A 19345-nucleotide genomic window follows, 5' to 3' on the forward strand; every position below is an offset into this window, starting at 1 on the left:
TTTATCTCATACGCCAGTTAAAGGTTGTAAGAAGAACTGACCTCAATCCAGATAAAACGAACAAGTTCTATATAGATAAGCTTGAAGTTTGGAGAGTGTAAACAGATCATGTGTGATTAAGAAAGTTTAAAAATATGTTCAGTTAAATAAACATAAAAAATACTTCGAAGAACTATTTAGAGTGTAATCAACATTCCATATCAATTGTTTATTTTCAGGCTGGCCTTGTTAGCTAGTAAAGTCGCATAAACCAAACATGTTTATCTACAACCCAATATATGTACTACTGACAAACGATATCTTGAATATGAAGTAAAAATAAAAGAACGGACACCTACGTAAGTATGGGCCGACAAACAATCTTAGGCTCCCTTGACTACATCAATTCTAGAAGGAGCAAGCCCATGTCTTTGTGTTCCCATGGCAACTAGGCCCATCCTCATCCTCCACCCAATCATCTGCCACAATTTTTTGCTGATAATATCGCAGGGCCACAAACAGCATGAACGCTGCACAATTAAACAAAAAGCTATCAATTAAAACAGTTTTGCTAACAACATTTGTTGAAAAGTGAAGGTTTTCTTCTCTTCTTTTTACCTGCCCAAATTCGAGCCACGACGGAACATAGGTTCCAAACCAGAGTGAAGATGGCCATCGCCACGGCTTTCTTGTGTGTGCACGACTCCCACGCATCTCGAAACCTTCTAATCCAAAATTTCCCTTCACATTTCAAGCTTTGGGTTAAAAACTAGGCATAATACTAGAAAATACAATTAATGTTTGATTAAATTGTCATTTGAATCTATATATATATATTGAGAATTTTGATTGTAACGTTGAGTAAATAGTCATTTTAGTATATATTCTTATTTTTTTGAAACATTTTGACCCCAAATATTTTTTTAAGTAAACAAATCTATAATTTATAGCATTTACCTTTTGTTAACTGATTATTTTTATCTATAGAAATATCTTATTTTATCGTAAAATAAAATGTTAAGGATTAAAAATAAAACGTGAAAGATTAATGTTTGATTAAACATTAAAAATAACTTTAAAAAATATTTTTTTCCAGACTTTATGAAAAGGGGATGATAAAGGTAATGATGGGATCATGCTGGGCTACTTTAGGACCCATGAAATCTAAATCCATGGGGACATCAACAGATCAACCGCACAAACAAAATGAGCCGTTTAAAATCAATCATACGAACAAGATGTAAAGATAATGTCAGATGTGGTAGTGTGAGGGCATCGCATTAATATTTTGTTAACGGTAGAAGGAACTGTACAAAAACAAGTTATTGTGGGGGATGGGATTTTTACCGTAGGCAGTTAATTGCTGGGAATAAGAAGAGCAGACTTTTGGAGCCGTGAAAACGCCAAAAAAACCTGAGGCAGTGAGCACAACCAAGTGTCAGTTGAAAAAAAAGAAGGAAGCTTTCATATTTCATTCACTGTAAGAATTTAACAGTTCGTGTCTTTACTCTTTAGGCTCAGGGCGGTAAAAAAGTTGAGACATTTATTGTAAAAGCCAACAGTGTATTCTCTGGGTAAAACCACACAACCCTTGTTTTATGTAATTTGTTAAAATGTAAGGTAAAGTATATGGTTTTTAACCAAATAAACTTACCCAGTTTGGTCATTTTCCAGATGGTTATAGAGCTGCCACACCTGGCCAAAACAAACAGAAGCACTGCCAACTGCACATTGTACCAATTGATCAACTTCTCTTTTTTTTTTTAAAAAAAAATTAAAATAAAAACAAATGGTTGGAAATTTATGACCTTCATGGTTGTTGCAGGATCACCAGAAAAGAGTGCTCTCAGCTTTATTAGGAACTCATTCAAGTAAGGAAGGACCAATTTAAGTACCCCATAGACTTCTTCTTCTCCAACCACATAGCTTGATTCATCTGTATCCACAATTCCCCTGCAATGTCAGAGAAACAAAACACAAGGTTACCAAAAATGGTGTAAATTTCAGTTACAACACAGTTAATGGCATATGATGAAAGGCTTTTTACCTGCAGATTACTGATCTGTAAAAGAATATGACAGCTAGGTAAACAAGACACATATAGGAAATTGCAGAAATACAGCTGCAGAAGGCATTGATAAACACACAGTTTCAGTATTTTAGATAAAAAATGAAAAAAAAGTGGGTAAATTTCCAAATTTGAAACTTGTGTTTTAGTGACAGTTTAGAGACCTGATGTGGAGGTCTTGGGTGTAAGAAGAGGAGATAATGATAAATGTTCCCATCCCAAACACCAATGTTGATTTCGATACATCTCTCCACATTACTAAATCAACTGAAAGATTAACACAGAAAGACGAGAAGAATTAAACAAGTTGTGGACAGGAAACTCGTTCATCTTTGCAGGAAATGAAGTGACTTCCCACCTAGATTCTGCAATTTGTTCTGAGTTTGCGGGAAGCTTTGGTAATGATAGTCATCTGAGGCTGAAAATGAAGGATATAACAATATGGTCAGAAACATTCAGAGAGGTAAACAATATTCATCTCAGTAAGTAAAGCATCAAATAGATACAAATACTTACAAGGAGTGGATTTTGCAACTTTTGTAGGAGTTGTGTAAAGTGGTGTGGCACGTTTTACAACTGGTGTAGACTGTTTATTCACTACTGAAGAAAATGGTGCAGTTCTTTTATGGAATTGACTAATTTTCTTCACTTCATTTACAGCTTTTTCAGGTTTTGTTTCTGGTAATTTCTTCGCCTCATCAGCCACTTTGTCAGGCTTCTTCTCTTGTACATTCATTTCCTTGATGTCATCAAAACTCTTCTTTTCATTCCCAACAACCTCAATTTCCTCCTCTTCTTCTTCTGCAGAAGATTCTTCATCATCTTCAACACCATCATCATCATCAACTGATACATCTGGAGACGATGATCCTACTAACTCCCCATTGCTTGTACCGCTTGTAATGACATTTTCTTGGCACACACCAAACTCTTTACAATTCTCCTCAGACTCAGATCCATTCTTCTCATTTTCTTCGATGGAAACATTATTTCCCCCCTTTTGGTCATCCAAAACCAAAACTTTTCCATTCCCTTCATTTATCTTCCCTTTACTTGCGGACTGATCTGATTCTGCCTTCCTTAATTGAACTGAATTCCCCTCTATTCTCTCACCAGCTTCATTTCCATCTTTGCTCAGCTCAGCAGACTTTTTGGGGACTTCAGATCTTGGCTTCTTCATATGAATTGGGCTTCTCTCAATTCCATCAACAGACTTACTTAGCTCCCTCGTCCCTTCAGATCTTCCTTTCTTGACCTGAACAGGATTTTTCTTATTAATCCCATCAACAGACAAGCTCAAGTATTTGCAATGCTCCAGAGATCTCCCTTCAGCAACCTGATTTTGGGTTTTGTTGCCTTTGGCAACCTGATTTGGGTTCTTCTCTAACCCTTCAAAGCTTTCATTTTTCCAAGTCTTCCTCTTGCCCACACCGCCGCCAACGGTTTGGCCTTTCTTCAAGCTCAATCTTTTACTACCAGTACCACCAGCATTGCCATTTTCTTGAGTAATGTTGCCGTTTTCTACACCATTGAAAACCTTAATTCCACCTTTAACTCCATCATTCTTCATTCTAGTTTCCCACACTGACCCTGCAACAACAACACTGCTATTAGCTTCTCCTCTTCTAAAGCTCAAATCCATCTTTACCTCTCTCTCTAATTTATCTAGCGTTGTTTAAGCCTTAATCACTGTAATTGAGTACTAGTGCGACATGGATGTCAATAATTGGATAACGGGAGTCTTTAAGATGAAGCAATGGAGGTTGGTGGGATGCGACGTTATCTTCCCCTTTGAAATAGCATTGCAAAGGAAGCGGAATCGGTTTCTTTACTTTATTTTTGCTTTCTCTCTCTCTTATTTTGGTTTCTTTACTTTTCTTTTAATGAGGAGTTCGGGTGTTCATGGGAAGTCTGAGATAGTGGGGCTATATGATTAGGGGGTTATTAAAGTTCTCTCTTTTCCTCTTTATTTTATTTTTCTATGTGAGAGGGATATCTGAGAAACTGAGAATTCAATGTATGCAACCAATTGAACTTATTTTTATGCTCACAAAACCAGAGTTACGTAGAGAAAAAAAAACAAGTAAAAACAAAGATTGTTCATGCAAGCAGATTGTTCATACAAAGATTGTCACTGTTAGGCCATGTTTTGGTTTGGTGGACTGGTTAGTGTTGATTATATTTAGATGTTTGGTGAGCATGTACGTGGCTACCTAAGAAGCAATTGTACCTTTATTATTTGAGAAAAAAATATAAAATTTAGTTTAATTTGTTAATGAAAAAAAGAAAAAAAAGGAAATTGTATATTTCAATTAGAATAAAATATTAAAATTTTAAATTATTTTTCAATTTCTAGATTGGTTAAGCTTTCAGTAAATCTTTTAATTTCATATTAATTATATTATTATTATTTAAAGTTACAAGAGGATGGAAAGTCTTCTGAAATTGAACGGAGGAGCAACTAAAATATGGAGTCAATTTCTTGGGATTCCAATTTGTGGATTTTGGAGTAATAATAATTTAAGCAGTGATAGAGTAGACCCGACCCGATATTTTGTTCTTTAATCTAAGATTCGTTGGGTCTACTGTACCGGATCCATAACCCAACCTTCGCAGGTATAAAATCTAAAACGTGTAGGGTTGGGATGCTGTCCCAATTATTGTCCGTTGAAGGCACGTGACTCTGCTGACCCCAGCACGTTAATTTATATAATAACATATGGGTAAAGTTCAAATATGGTAATAAATTATTTCAAAATAATTTTTTAGACACTAAATTTACAAATATTGTAAACTGAACATTAAATTTTAGATTCTATTATAAAATGGGCATTGTGCCATTATTACCCTTAATTAGGATCACATGACACATTAAAAATTAATAGGTAATATCTTAATTGGCCCTCAATTATAACTAAAATTTTGGAGTAAAAACAAAATTTTAATGCTCATTTTAATATGTCAAATGAAATGCTATACACTAATTTTAATATGCCACTTCACTTCAGATAAAGACAGTGGTGACATGGTGTCCATTTTATAATAAAAACAAAAGTTTAATGTTCATTTTATAACTTTTAAAAGTTTAATACCTAAAAGGATTATTTTTAAGATACCTTAGTGACTTTTTGAACTTTACCCATTAAGTATTTAAAATTGATGGACATTGACCAACCAGCGTCAACTATTGCCAACATCTTGGTATTGCAAAATTAATAAACTATCTACTATTTATAACAATAAAGTTGGTTTAGTTAAGAACACCAATCTTACTTTATCTTCCAAAAATTTCATCAAATTCTGATATTGGGATTAATGCTAGTAGCTTTGGGAACGGTCATTGTTAAATTTGTAGGTCAAAATGCATGTATTGAAATTGTATTCACACGCATTACGAGCAAAAATATGCATTACAGAGTGCATAGCAATGTTCGTTTGACCCAACTTCATTTGGGTAAGTGATATCTATATCCAAGGATGGACTCAAGCATTATCCGGGACGATCGTATCTGAAAATTTTAAATTTATATATATAATTTAAATATTTTTTATTAATAATTTATTTTCACTTTTAAAATTGGTTAAATTCATCTCTTCTTTGTATCTATATCTATGAGAAGTGGGTATGCTGGCGAGTATATGTGATTTGAAGTGGTACAGCCTTCACATCAGGAAATAAAATCATGGAAAGTGATCAAATTTCATTAAAAAGACTGAAGTCAGAGAAGCTACGGTGGTTGCAGTAACACCAGCTTCAGCAGACAGTCCCTGACTTCCAAGTACAGAAAACAGTTAGAAGAAAACATATGGCTTCAGGCAAATTGAAGAACCAATCCCTGATAATGTTACATCAAATGATGTTATATAGACAGCCTTCTGAAACATGTTATTTTTATATGCTTGCTTCATCATGCATCCAATTATTTCATACACTGTAGTTATGCTGGTTCTTAACTACCACCGAATCATACTTCTTTTATTAGTTATGCTTGTTCTTTAATGAAATGTTGTTGGCTACCTGAAATTATTGCTTGGCGGTTGAGAGTTTGACACATCTTTCATCCCCGATGGAATTATCTTTATCGCCGATTTTGGCCATGGATGTGCATAGCTCAGTGGTATGTAGCCCATTTCCCCTTTTTTTTGAGAACTCTTAGTGCCCACATTTATCATTAGTGAGTTATAACACGTCCCAAACTATCTTCCCCTTAATTTGACATACAAATGCTCGCAGCATAAGTTGATCTGGCTCTTGGATGTGAAAAAAGTCCGGATCAAACCAAGTCAAAAAGGCAAAGATCAGTTTGGTTTGGCCAGAGTTTTCACGTTTAAGGCGATCGATCAACCTAAAAGTCATGAATCATAGGATAGATTAAGTTTTAGTATCATAAAAGAATTTGACAGATGAGTACTTTTCATAAAGTCGCATCACACACCTCCTAATGTACCCTTTCAAATCTTCAGACGAATGGATTTCAAACCAGGCTCAGATGAATGGAAACACTGGAGAGCTTAGATTGACCAAATGACCTGAATATTATATTTTAAGTTGCAGCAATGTAAACGTTGAAATTCCCCCATCATTTTTGGTTAGATTGACCAAATCTGTCAGTACTAGACCTAAAAACATCAATGATTGGCAGGGTGACACTGGTTACACCTGATAGTCGTTATGGCTGACGTTTGAGCTTTAGGTTTGCCAACCAACTGCAAACCTAAATCTTAGTTGCCACATTTTTATTCATTTACGTATACGAGAGAGAAAGGAGATTATATTCTCCTCTATGGGGCTATTTGAACTGGAATCTATCCCCAGTTTATCATTTAGTTGGATTTGGTTTAGCAGAAAAATGAGCCCCTTGAGATCAAAGTAGATTTGTGGAATCTGCAACTAAAGTTGTTAGCCACTTGCCCAACTTTATGCAAAGAACCAGTTCACGATTATGTCATATGCCATTCCAAATCAGAATAAGATAGTAAAGCAGTTGCAACTGCTCACATGTAATGAGGTCTTTTTTCCCCAGACCTGAAAACAATTGCAATGGAACTTTGATGACGGCTAGGTAAAAAGATGAAAAAGTGGTCTGTTCTAAAAAGAAAAAGAGGAAAAATAACAATATGCACAATCCAACACTTACTGCTGAACATTATTACATATGCAACTCCGGAAGGAAGTGAACTTTGATGTATGATTGTTGAACAACCAATTCCTCATTCATCCATAATGATTGAGCAAAACACTTTACAATCTCAGTTTTCATTTCTTTGAAACAGCAAGCAAACTCTGTACAACACAAGGCTTTTAATCTTTGCTAACCTATGATTTTGGTTTTAATTGTAAGTTCATCCTCTATGTTACTAGAAAAGGAAAGAATAAAAAAGACTGCTACATTGATCACACCAGGAGTTGAATCATATGACCGGCGGAGGTGGAGTTTCCCATACATCAAACACATTTTCCTCACTATGAAGTGCAAAGAGACGATCACCCCCGACCGAGAAATCACAGATGGAACCGCCGTAACTTCTTCGAAGCCTAGATGTTAGCACCCAATCAGGACCACAAAACACTGAGATGCAATCGTTCGTCGATGAAAACAACTGTCCATTATGCAATGCCAATTTGGGGTAGCAAGGCTCATCAGGCATTTCCCCCCTGAGCAACCTACTTCTGGAACTCCATCTCACGCCTCCTCCATTGATCCTTAAATCTATGAACCCCAAATCATCATACTCATTCACTACACAAATAGAATTACATTTCTCCATTGCAATGGCATCTCTAACTCTCTTCTCATCAACCGTCAACGGAGTACGGATATCAGACCAAGACCAAACCATTCTCTTCTCTCTGAAATCAAGTAAACTGATGTAACAGTTATCTTTTCTGGGAAACAATGTGGCAACTAATAAACAATTACTACCATTCAACCATTGTAGTTTATCAGCATCACCAAGAGACCAGCCAGGGCTCTCATAAAAGAAATCCATTTGTTTTACCAGTAACTTGGGTCCCAAACTCCAATCCCATACTCATTGCTTCTTCCTTTACAGCTTGCAAAAATCTTATAATCTGGACTGAAACTCAAAGCCCCAGCAGTGAAACTCTTGATTTGATTATCATGAACAACGTTAAACTTGTTTCTCAAATCTCCAGTTGATGAATTGAACAACCCCATCCCGCCATCTCCTTTCCCTAGCCTTCCGCAAGCACTTATCAATACATTCTCAGCGTTGACCCAACCTATGTCGTTGACTCTCTGGTAATCGAGATTGATTGGCGGGTGTTCTTCTAACATCCAGTCAAAAACATGAACCATGCTACCATGAGCTACGCAGCAGCCGCCGTCCGGACCGGCTCGGATGGCAGTTCCATCCCCTGGGGCTCGCCCTGTTACTGACCTTGATAGCCTTAACCTGTTACCATCAAAAGGACCCCATTTGGCCGAACGGACATGGTCAATTAAGCCGTAAAACACGGCTTCTCGGTAAAGAAGCCTTTCGGGGACATTGGAAGGAATGCAGAGATCGCCTGTTCGGAGGAGATCGAGGAGGACAGCGAAACAGTCGGGGTTTCGATCGATAAAGTATTCTTGGCGGCCGTTTGGTTGTTGTTGTAGTAAGTCCCAATTGTCATCAAATAATGCACCGAAAAAAGAATCCCTGCCTGCGTTTGCGAGTGTTGTAGCCGTCGTTTGAAAGATTCTGCCTCCTACGTTGAATTTGACTATGTCTTTTTGGATTCCCATGACTCGATTTTTTCTCAAAAACTAAAGAATCCTGGATTGAAAAAAAGGGGAAATTTTGGATTTTGATATCAAAATTTAGCGTTTGGCAAAAAAAAAAAAACACCCCAAGGCAGAGATAATTTAAGATGGATGAAAAGAGCAGTCGAAGATGGGAGTGAAACTAATAATAAAGAAAGATGGATGAAAAGCACTGTTTTTAAGCTATAAGAGGGATACCCTGGTTGAACAAGAACAGGGGAAATGAACTAAATGTTTCAAACTGAATCAAATTGAAGAAAACTGAGATCTGGGTATTGGAAAGTCAAGAATTTCAAAGCTGGGTTTACAATTTCTTGGAATTTGGTGAAGTATAATTGAAAGAATTGGAGCGTCGAAATTTCAAATAAACAAAATTCTTCATTTTCTTTTTCTGCGAGTTCCGTCTCTGACATTGATCTCTACATGTTTTATCTCTCTTCTTTAGCTACTTCTCGAGTCTTCTGGTTCAACCTTCATGCGTATTAAAGTAGTAGTCCCAAAAGGGGTCCAGTTTTTAGCTTTTGCTTCCTCCCCATGTTTCCACCGTTGATCCCTCAAAATATCAATATCTAAAAGGAATATCCATGATTCCAACGGTGGAAATATCAGGATAAGGATCTTCCATAGCTAATTTAGTTTTAGGGTTTTGGTCAATGAAGTCAGCTTTATTCAAACAATCTTTAGCCAAAAGACACCGTGGCTTGTGGGGTGTCTTAACTCTTTTTTGTTGTTTGTAACTTTATTTTCCTTCTCTCTTTCCCTATTATCATCACTCTCCACCACCATTGTTTTTTATTTTTTACTTTGAGCCTCATATTGGGTTATTAACTAACAATCCTATATCGACAGGCAAATTGTGACTTTTTAGCTTAATTCAACTCTCACCAAATCATGCAATTATTAAGGGCTCTTGTCGTGTAGCATTTGCATCATATCATTACTAAATTATCTTTCTGCATCTGTTTTAGTGTAAAACTTTAATGTTCCCGTGCTTATTCTTGACCAAAGCACCCTCTCTGTTCTTGTGTTTGATGGCATTGTTTGGGGTGTTCATGGACGGTAGATAGGGGTTGCTGCAATTACCAGGAATCAAATAGGTCACATTCAATAATTTACTGCTTCTTTGTTCTAAATCCATGCTTTCAAGGCACTCTTGAAAGTCGTAAGCATTCTCCAGAGATTAAGAGAAGATTCTTGCAATTGAGATTGAACCCCTTTTTTGTTGTGAGGTCTGGATTATTTATCGTCATCGTTAAGCAAATCCATAGTCCCCATTCCCCCTCAGTGTGTTAGTGAAGCGTTCATGACACATATTTAAAATATTAATGAACATTTAGTTTCTTGCTTTTACACATATGAAGCAACCTTCCTTGAGTTGCTAATGATTTTCTTGTCTTGTTTTTGTTTTGGGCTTAGGTTCTTATCCATAATTATGGTGGAACTGGAAATGACTCCATAACAAACAGTAAAAGTAATTGCTTAAGAAGATTTCTTGAGCTTCATTCAAAAGATAATCAGTGTTGTTTTAAGCTTTATAGGCATCATATAATCATTATTACAATAGAAGATGCTCAAAGAGTAACTATTTTACTCTTGTTTCTTCTATCTGATTCATGATGTTTCTGGTTTTGCTTTTAGTTTCTGGAAACTACTGTCAACAAACAAAGTCCTGCAAATCATGTTATACCGTTATAGTTTTAGCTATTATCGTGGGAAAAAAAACACAGAAATCCAAGCGTTTGAACCAGTTTTGCTGCTCTGAAACATTCCTTAAACTCTCTTTTTTCTTTTTCAGTTTTAACTCTGCAAATGAATTTCAATTTGAGTTTGAATTCAAGATAAAGTTGATTTGGAAAAGCGAGTTGCATGAATGGAGCAATAATGATGATGCGTAGGGTCCAATTTGGTTGGTCACATGCAAAACTCAGTGACCCATTCAGTGAAGCGCATCTTTCAATATTGTGGCCTGGCCTCTGTTGGAGACAATCTAACATCCATCTAATTACTTCGTAACAGCTTCATAAATTCGTTCCACCACTTTTAAATTTTCACCAAAACTTGACCCATAATCCTTTATAATGTATTAAACCATTTGAGCTAAATCCATCATATTCCAACAAAACTAAGCCCATGAACTTGTTAATGCCCAATTTAAATTCTATCTACACAGCCAACGTAACCGCTTCTCGTACACTCTCAAGTCTCGCACCCCACACCCCCATAAACTCCTACTTCATAGTTTCCCATTTTCCGCCGACCAACTTCATAGTTTTTCTATTCAAAAGGCTTGTAGAGTAATTTATTTTTGTTGAGATTTTTTATGGAGAAAGGTGAGATCATATTGGAAGCAATCTACGAAGAGAATGATTTAGGAGACGGAGAAGATGTTGAGATGCTTGATGTAGAAGAAGGAGAGCTCGTGGATAATGACCCAGTAAATGATTCAGGAAAAACCGGAGTTGCAGATGTTGATGGTGAAAATCAACGTTCACAGAGTAAAAATAAGAAGCGCGGAGGAAATAAGAGGAAGAGCAAGAAAAAAAAGGGTGGTTCAGGACCTAAAACTTTGGATATAGACAGGTTCGCATGGTAAAAAAGATTTTTTTTTTTTGTGAAAATTTGTTTTTGAATCTTTGTTGATTTTTTTTTCTTTTTGCAGGTTTGTGTTAGATACCTGCAGAAGGTTAAAAGAGAAGAAATCATACATGGTGTATACTGCTGTGGGATGTTTGGGGATTTCTGCATTGAGTGATCTTGTTAAAGAGGTATTTTTAACTTCATATCTTTCAAGACTTATATTTTTCTAGAAATCTCTGTGCAAAATATGCAACTCAATGCTGAATGTACCATAAATTAGTTGTTTAATTTATTGCTGGTAGATTTTGCTTTTAGTCTTCTTCAAGAAGTCTGTATGTTAGATATCCTCGAGTTAGTGTTGACTGTCCTAGGAATTAGGATGCTCTCTTACAAGCTTAGTAGCCAGGGACTGACATAGGATTTTCTCCACCAGCAGCCCCCCTCGGTCCATGTCCATCCCTGTCAGTAGCTCGCCTTGTCTTGAATCTTGTTGATGGGTTAATCCCTTCTTACAAGTTTTGTCTCTTGGTTGCTTTTCTTCCCTATACCTTGTTGAGCCGTCCTAGGTAATTTTAGGCTTGTGTGTTTTTTACTTGATAGCATCTAAACTGCTACCAGTAGCTTCTAAGTGATTTGGGCATATCCCTTTTTCAGTTTAACCAGTAATTCCACTCTTAGCATCCGATTATCTAGATTGTTTTCCCTAACGTTGCAGATTCCATTTTGGCATCTGATATTCTACATTGTTTTCCTACCATTACAGATCCCACTTGTTACTTCAAATCCTCTGCTCTGAGCTGTGAGATGACCCACTTCTTTAGTTCCCTTTTGATATAGGTTGTTACCATGTTTTTTTCTTGGACATGGTCCATTCTGTGGTGATGTAAAACAAAATATCAAGTAGGTTCACATATCAAAAGCTAATTATCCGAAATTAAGAATGAATATTTTCAAGATTTATAAGATGTCATTCACCTAGATGATAGGATAATAGCAAAAGATTGAAGCCTCTTTTAGGATTAATGCAATTAAGTTCGCTTGTATCATTGCTGTGTAAATGGAAAAATGATAAGTATCTCATTGGAACTAATGAGAAAGGCAAACTAATTATGACATAATACTTGACTTCTTGGCTGAAAATTTTGGCTGCTCATATGTGAGAAATGCGTAGAATAGGTAAGACTCATTCGTTGAACTTTTTGTTTGATTTGAGATTTTTTTTCAAACATTTTCGTTAGTTTTTGGCCAACGGAGTTATTCATTTTTCATGCCTCATAAAATAATGTGTTAAAAAGTTTTCACCTTGGCTACTGTTGCTTGAGATATATACTGGAAATAATTAGTAGAAATTCATGACTTGTTTTTTCTTCTTTTGTCCTTTAATATCTGTTGCACGTTGTTTTATTATATGTTTAGTAATTGCTTGATTTGTTATTTTTATAGTTTAAACTTTGATATAACAATATTCTCATATATGGTACTGTACTATCACTCCCTCAGTCCCTCCCTTTGATGTAATTCTGTCCCCACCCTAAGTTTTTTCGTTCCTTATCCCTGCCATTTTCTCTCTTGGGATGTATGATGAAACCTAGAGTTCTCAGATGGATGCAATTCAATCTTGTGGAGGACAGATGACTGCTGATGGCAGGCGTTGCAGGACAGGTGGTGGCATTTTATGGAATATCATAAAAGAACGAGAACCGGCTGCTTATCAAGAAATAATGAAAAAACCAAGGAATTTGAGGTGTGTACTTATTGGCACATTAACTGCTGTCTTTTTATATTTGTCAGTTTAATATAGACGTGTGTGAGAACTTTCAAATTGATCTGTCAATTGGATGTCTAAATAACATCGTTAGGAATCAGTTGCCCATCTATTTGTATGCTTTGCTTATTTTCTTACATTAATTTCCATCATTCTGTGTCACTTTTTATACGTTCTGGTATTATGGCTTTGTAATCTAATTGCAGCAGTGATATTTTTAACATTTCGTAATATTGAAGCAACTTTTGATTTTCATATAATAGCTTTTGGTTCATGTATCATGTGGTGTTATTATTCAAATACTAATTTAGAATAGATGCCTGATTGGTATTTATAATTTTGCAGAAGCAATTCAAGCAACAAAATATCAGACAAGCACAGCCTCAGAGCAAAGAGAGCTCTTCTCAAAAAACTGCCTCTATGCTATGAATGGAACTACTACAAGTGTTCCAGAGGATTCTGGACCAGTTACCAATAACCTTACGGAAGAGTTGAGTGCCAAAGGAACACGTAAATCAATTCATGATAGAACTAGGGTCCCTGTTTCATATGAAGACCTTCTAGGAGAGGATCCAAAAGACGTTTAATGGACCTGATCGTTTTGAAAACATTGAAACTTTGCTTGGCATCAATTTTGCATGTATAGATTTGTTGATACAAGGGGTTTTATATTATTTGGGAAGCTACAGATGTGATCATGTTTTAGAATAGTTAACGCTGGTTAACAACCAACTAAGTCGCTGCAGGCAAGGTGCTTGGCTTTTGCTTCTTTTGGAGGAAGAGGCAAACCACGTTGCAGTCATCTACTTTTGAAGATGGAAACTTATTTTTCCATGAGGCCCTAGCCACATCCACCACTGCCCTCGCTGCCACCTGTTCGTTTTCTGCCTCCGTTACTATGGTGGCAACTTGGTGGTTATTGAGCACGTCCCATACCTATAATAAACAGGCCAAAAGAAGGGAGGAAATTCTAAGTTTCACTCTAATCTTGAGACAAAAGCATTGTCATTTCATTGAAATGGGGTTAGCTTACCCCATCTGTTGCGAGAACAATGAACTGATCATTTGGGGTTAAGTGATGATGGAAGACGTCAGGTACTGCAATTATTCCATGGCTCTTGAATAGGAAATCTCCAAAAGCACGAGACATGGCTAGGCCTGGGGAATCTTCATGGGTCAGCCATACACGCACGCTGGATATGTGGTTCCTTTGCAATTTCTTATTCTCTCTGCTTCACCTGCATGGGGGGGGGGGGGAAGGTAACCATACGGTAAATGCTCTCTTCGTACATGGTAAACCAGGTTTTAAATCAGTAGTTAATTCAACAGCCTTGATCCCGTCCTCGGTCATTGTCCCCAACACTGCTCTCGAATCGCTGAGGTTTGCAATAACAAGATCTTCACTCTTTTGAAAGGGGAAAAAACCAACAGGAAAAAAAAAGGATGAAACTTTGTAATATGGCAAACTCATATAATTTTGTTAAATCAATTTTATGAACTTTAACTGAAAAGGAATTTTTACCTGTCTGACTACAACTGCAGCGGTGGTTCCACTGGTGGAACAATCCAAATTCTGTTGAAGCATAATCTCCATGTCCAACACCTTGAAAGCACTGATACAAGCCTCTTGCCAATTAAGGAAACTCTGCTTGGTAATGATTTCATGTCTGTTTTTGCCACCTTATGTTGATAATTCATTTCCAGAGCATTCTTTTGGCTTAGCAACAGTGATGGCAACCTATTTCTCACCATATTGCTCACCACGTGACCATTGTTCCCATGACCATCAAAAACTCCACAAAATGCTCCACCTTCCATTCCATAATCCTTGAAGATCCAAAATAAAAACCCAGAGCTTTAATTAACAAAAAAAAAGGCAGTATTTGATCATGAATATATATAAAAAGCATAGAGTTGCAGTGGGAAACCTGATAAAGGATGGCAGCATCCTGGTTCAGTCCTTTGCTTCCTTGCTTAGTATAAAGAGAGCCGAGTCCTTGGATTCCAAGAGAAGCAACATTTTCAGCCAAGAAAAGAACGCTGTCCTGATGACAGACATCGGCCTCTTGAATCTCTGAAGATGCAACGGATATGCAGACTCCCATCTCAACTCCAAATAATAGTTAAGTTCCAATGACTTTGTAAATATTCTCCTTCTCAATCATGTATTTAAAGACTCCATAATGCGCTGGTTAGGCATACAAATGGTTGAGTATTGTAATGGGCTACTCTAAGATTTACTTCAAAAGGCATGTGTGAGGTGTGCTGCTACTAATCCCCCCCCCACCAAAGACCAACCAATTAATCAATTATTTTTATTACAAATAAAATTAACCAATTAATTAACCTTACAAGTACCTAAAAATACAATTAGCAAAATCAACCATTTGTGATAAAAAAATCATATTATTAGCGTGCTATATATTTAATATTTTTACCATTATTATAAAAATTTGACTCAAAATCATGAAAAGGTGCGTAAAAATGTTGGTCAAAACTTAGATATAAAAAACAAATAATTATTATAGCTATTAACAAGGTTTAATCTTACCCTTTAAGGGTGCGTTTGGATGGAGGATGGAGGATTCCTGACAGGAATATTTTTTTCCTGACTAAAGATACCCATATTTGGTTGAGTATTCTTTCCCAAGTGAAGGTAATATTTATTTCCCAATCGTGAACATTCCTCGGAATGTTATTCCTCCACACCCATTAGGTATTCTTTCATTTTGTGTGTGAAGGGTTAAAATACCCTTGTTTTCCCGTTTCCATCGCGATATCTTTGTTTTTGCCTCTGCAATCATCATCACAAGCGAAGCATCACGCCTGTTTCCAGACACCAACATGTATGTCTCTCTTCTCCTTCACACTCTGCCATTTTCGTGATCCAAAACCATTCATTTGTGTGCCATTTTCGCAGCAACATGCTTTTTTGAAATTCCATCGACTTTATCTCCGTTTGGGTGCCATTTTCATCTTTGTTTGTTGTTGTTGTTTTTGTTTGTTTCTGATGGAAAATCCATCGACTGCTGTTTTGCTGATTTGAATCTGATTTTTTTTGTTTTCATCTCTGTTTTTTTTTTGTTTTTCTGTTTCGTGTACGAATAGGAGATTCTATTAAGGAATTTGTTGATCCAATTCCTTTTTCACTAATTATGATTGAAACTTGTCAGTGTTCTACTTTGTGGAAGATTTTTTTTTTGGTTCTGTCCAAATGTCCTAATTGGTTATAGGCTATATTATTTTTAATTTTTTCTTCCATTTCTTAAGTGATGCTTCCTCTTCTATGTAGAATTCAACCAACCCTGATGGTTATAAGGACCCTTTGGAGGGTCATTTTCACAAATCAGAAGGTTTTCTTTGTTGAATTATTTACTCTCTGTTATACGCTTTTTGTTGGTCAAGCTATTTTCAGGGGAAAGGTTTAATATCATTTTCCCCCTTTTGCTTCTTTTGGTGCTGAAATGTGAATGAGTTCCAAGGTAGATTGTTTTGTAGAAATCAGTTTACAGTGGCCAACCTTTTGCTTCTTTTGGTGCTGAAATGTGAATGAGTTCCAAGGTAGATAATTTTGTTGAGATCAGTTTACAGTGGCCAAAAGTTCTTTTCTCTCTCATAAGGTTTTCTTGAACCAACTAACATTTAGCATTTTATGTAATATTCTACTTCTTTCCTGCATGTGTTACCAACGTTATTCAGATCACAGATGAGTTCTATTTTCTAGATTTATCCTTATTTGTCTGTAAAAACTAGTTCTTCATTGCACATTTTGCAGAGTTGTTCGAAGTCCCGATTGTTCTTGTTCAGTAGATTAAGTGTCAACTTTTGCTTTTAGATTTTATTATGGGTTTCATGCTTTGTTCAAGAGATATGGCTTCCCAGTTCCCACCCATATTTTTTTCCATAATATGTTAAAGGCAATTGTAGAATGTGAATAATCATTGTCGGTATTAGCATGCATTCTATGTGCTATGCAGAATCAAGTGACCTGCCAAGGCTAGTAACTCCTTGAACTATTTTTTCAGTAACAACTGTTGGGGGTAAGGTCCTATAACTCTGGGTCAAGTGCTACTCATTGGTATTAATCTAATATGGGTTTTCAATATTTTTGAAGTTTCTACATATATTTCATTTAAGAGATCACTTAGGTGCTTTAGGTAAATGAAGAGTCCAGGTAACACAAATAGGATGTGAGGATTTTTTTGCAGTTCTAATGGTCAGTTGAAAGTTTCAGTCTGGCATCTTTATGAAAGGCTAAATCATGAAAAGTTACGTTATAAGATTGCATTTTATCCGTAAACATATTTTGTAAGACATTCAATTTCTCCCTGATTTCGTCTTAAGAATAGTCATTAAAATATTCACGTTTCAATAGGTTGTAGATGAAAAGAATCAAGTGACCTGCCAAGGCTAGTAACTCCTTGAACTATTTTTTCAGTAACAACTGTTGGGGGTAGGGTCCTGTAACTCTGGGTCAAGTGCTACTCATTGGTATTAATCTAACATGGGTTTTCAATATTTTTGAAGTTTCTACATATATTTCATTTAAGAGATCACTTAGGTGCTTTAGGTAAATGAAGAGTCTAGGTAACACATATAGGATGTGAGGATTTTTTTGCAGTTCTAATGGTCAGTTGAAAGTTTCAGTCTGGCATCTTTATGGAAGGCTAAATCATGAAAAGTTACGTTATAAGATTGCATTTTATCTATAAACATATTTTGTAAGACATTCAATTTCTCCATGATTTTGTCTTAAGAATAGTCATTAAAATATTCACGTTTCAATAGTCATTTTATTTGTTTAATATCATTTTTATTGTGTTCAATTATTTTTATTGTGATGACAAACAATTGTTCTTGTTAAATATTATTATTTTCTAATATTAAAATATTTGTTCATAATAACAGTTATGGCTCGTTTACCAATGCGAAAGAATACGCATATCACCACAATTCTTATTTTACAACTGCAAATGATGGAGATTATATGTCATATGCTTATGGTTATTTCAGTTATTCTTAAAAAAATATAAAAATCGACCTAAAATAACTTATGCACGTGAAACTTCATAGACATAATATTAGATCACTTAATTTACATAAAATTGTATTTGAAAGTGATCGAAAAAGTGTTGATAATTGTAAAATGGATAGGAGAGCATTTATCAAATTGTGTCACCTATTACAAATCAAGGTGGGTTAAAAGAGAGTCGATATATGTCTATAGAAGAAATGGTTATTACTTTCCTTCAAATTATATCCCACCATATTAAGATTAGAGTTTTAAAATGTCAAACAGTAAGATCTGGTGAAACAATTAGTAGAGTTCTTCATACAATGTTAGCTTCAGTCTTGAAACTGCATCCGATCCTTTTTAGAAAACCAGAACCGATACAAAATAATTCAACAGACGATAGATGGTGAAACAATTAGTAGAGTTTTAAAAATGTTTAACTGCACCAAAAGATGCGTTTGATGATTGGGTTAGAGTAAGTATGTTAATTGCATTTATCTTCTTTATATACTCTTTGTTATCTACTTAGCTTTGTAAGATTTATTAAATTTGCGATTTTATTATATTGTAGAGTCATCCAACTGCTGCTGGATTGAGAAACAAGTTATTTCCATTCTTTGATGACTTTGTTCATATATTTGGAAAAAAAGAGCTACAGGAAGAAGCGGGACAGCAGCTGATGTAGTGGAACATATTGATGTTGAAGACAATGCATTTATAGATGCATTACTTGAAGAAGATGGAGTAAGAGATTCTGAATCAAGAGAGGATATTGGTGCTTCAACTTGCCAAACATCGGATGCTACTGCATCTACCCCTACAATGAAAAAAGTAGCTAGTAAGAAAAGGTCTCGAAGTGATGATGGGTTAACCGAGCTTGTACAGGAGATAAGTAAGTTCGGTGCTGCATACCGAGAAACTGCTAAAGAAATTAAGGATATTATTGTTTTATTGAAAAAGGAGGCAGAAGGAAATGATCGAAGAATGTCGATTTTCACTGAAATCATGAAAATTGAAGGACTGTCCACTGATGAAATGCTTACTGCAGGAGAGTATATTAGCAAAGATGCACAAGGTAGATTTCTTCTTTTCTTTGCCAAAAGAATTCAAGCAAGATTATGTGATTAAGCAATTGGTTGAATGTCGTCAATTTAGACCATCAATTGACTGTCGTC

General features: G+C 35.8%; 2 protein-coding genes and 2 pseudogenes across 3 annotated transcripts; 1 reads left to right on the forward strand and 3 right to left on the reverse strand.

Annotated features, from left to right (window-relative positions):
- Positions 1-208: 208 nt before the first annotated feature.
- On the reverse strand, positions 209-3994 carry LOC120218710 (reticulon-like protein B21). The gene is made up of 9 exons (XM_039215614.1): positions 2564-3994; positions 2406-2465; positions 2212-2314; positions 2027-2101; positions 1788-1932; positions 1634-1703; positions 1327-1392; positions 598-720; positions 209-509 (listed from the first exon to the last, which is right to left on the reverse strand). The coding sequence occupies exons 1-9, from the start codon at positions 3687-3689 to the stop codon at positions 388-390; spliced, it is 1890 nt and encodes a 629-aa protein (XP_039071545.1). The 5' UTR covers positions 3690-3994; the 3' UTR covers positions 209-387.
- A 3337-nt stretch (positions 3995-7331) lies between these two features.
- Positions 7332-19345, reverse strand: part of LOC120218712 — a 28095-nt pseudogene continuing 16081 nt past the window's right edge.
- On the forward strand, positions 10994-13873 carry LOC120218717. 2 transcript variants are annotated; one of them, XM_039215618.1, is made up of 4 exons: positions 10994-11394; positions 11474-11579; positions 12984-13135; positions 13502-13873. In XM_039215618.1, the coding sequence occupies exons 1-4, from the start codon at positions 11135-11137 to the stop codon at positions 13632-13634; spliced, it is 651 nt and encodes a 216-aa protein (XP_039071549.1). In that variant the 5' UTR covers positions 10994-11134; the 3' UTR covers positions 13635-13873. The 2 variants fall into 2 exon arrangements, with proteins under 2 accessions (XP_039071549.1, XP_039071550.1); XM_039215619.1 differs by having other exon boundaries at positions 10995-11394; positions 12993-13135; positions 13502-13872.
- Positions 13889-15272, reverse strand: LOC120218715 (annotated as a pseudogene).

Source organism: Hibiscus syriacus, unplaced genomic scaffold (assembly GCF_006381635.1).
Source record: "Hibiscus syriacus cultivar Baekdansim isolate YM2019G1 unplaced genomic scaffold, ASM638163v2 tig00110201_pilon, whole genome shotgun sequence".
Classification (NCBI taxonomy): domain Eukaryota; kingdom Viridiplantae; phylum Streptophyta; class Magnoliopsida; order Malvales; family Malvaceae; genus Hibiscus; species Hibiscus syriacus.

What these genes read in the sequence shown, in the direction of transcription:
- LOC120218710 (XM_039215614.1), bottom strand. Translation starts at nt 3,689, where the DNA reads ATGGATTTGAGCTTTAGAAGAGGAGAAGCTAATAGCAGTGTTGTTGTT. An exon ending in TACAGATCAGTAATCTGCAG is followed by an intron (nt 1,933 to 2,026) that starts GTAAAAAGCCTT and finishes CTGACATTGCAG; the next exon opens with GGGAATTGTGGATACAGATG. An exon ending in CTGGAAAATGACCAAACTGG is followed by an intron (nt 1,393 to 1,633) that starts GTAAGTTTATTT and finishes TCACTGCCTCAG; the next exon opens with GTTTTTTTGGCGTTTTCACG.
- LOC120218717 (XM_039215618.1), top strand. Translation starts at nt 11,135, where the DNA reads ATGGAGAAAGGTGAGATCATATTGGAAGCAATCTACGAAGAGAATGAT. An exon ending in AAAACTTTGGATATAGACAG is followed by an intron (nt 11,395 to 11,473) that starts GTTCGCATGGTA and finishes TTCTTTTTGCAG; the next exon opens with GTTTGTGTTAGATACCTGCA. An exon ending in TGAGTGATCTTGTTAAAGAG is followed by an intron (nt 11,580 to 12,983) that starts GTATTTTTAACT and finishes GATGAAACCTAG; the next exon opens with AGTTCTCAGATGGATGCAAT.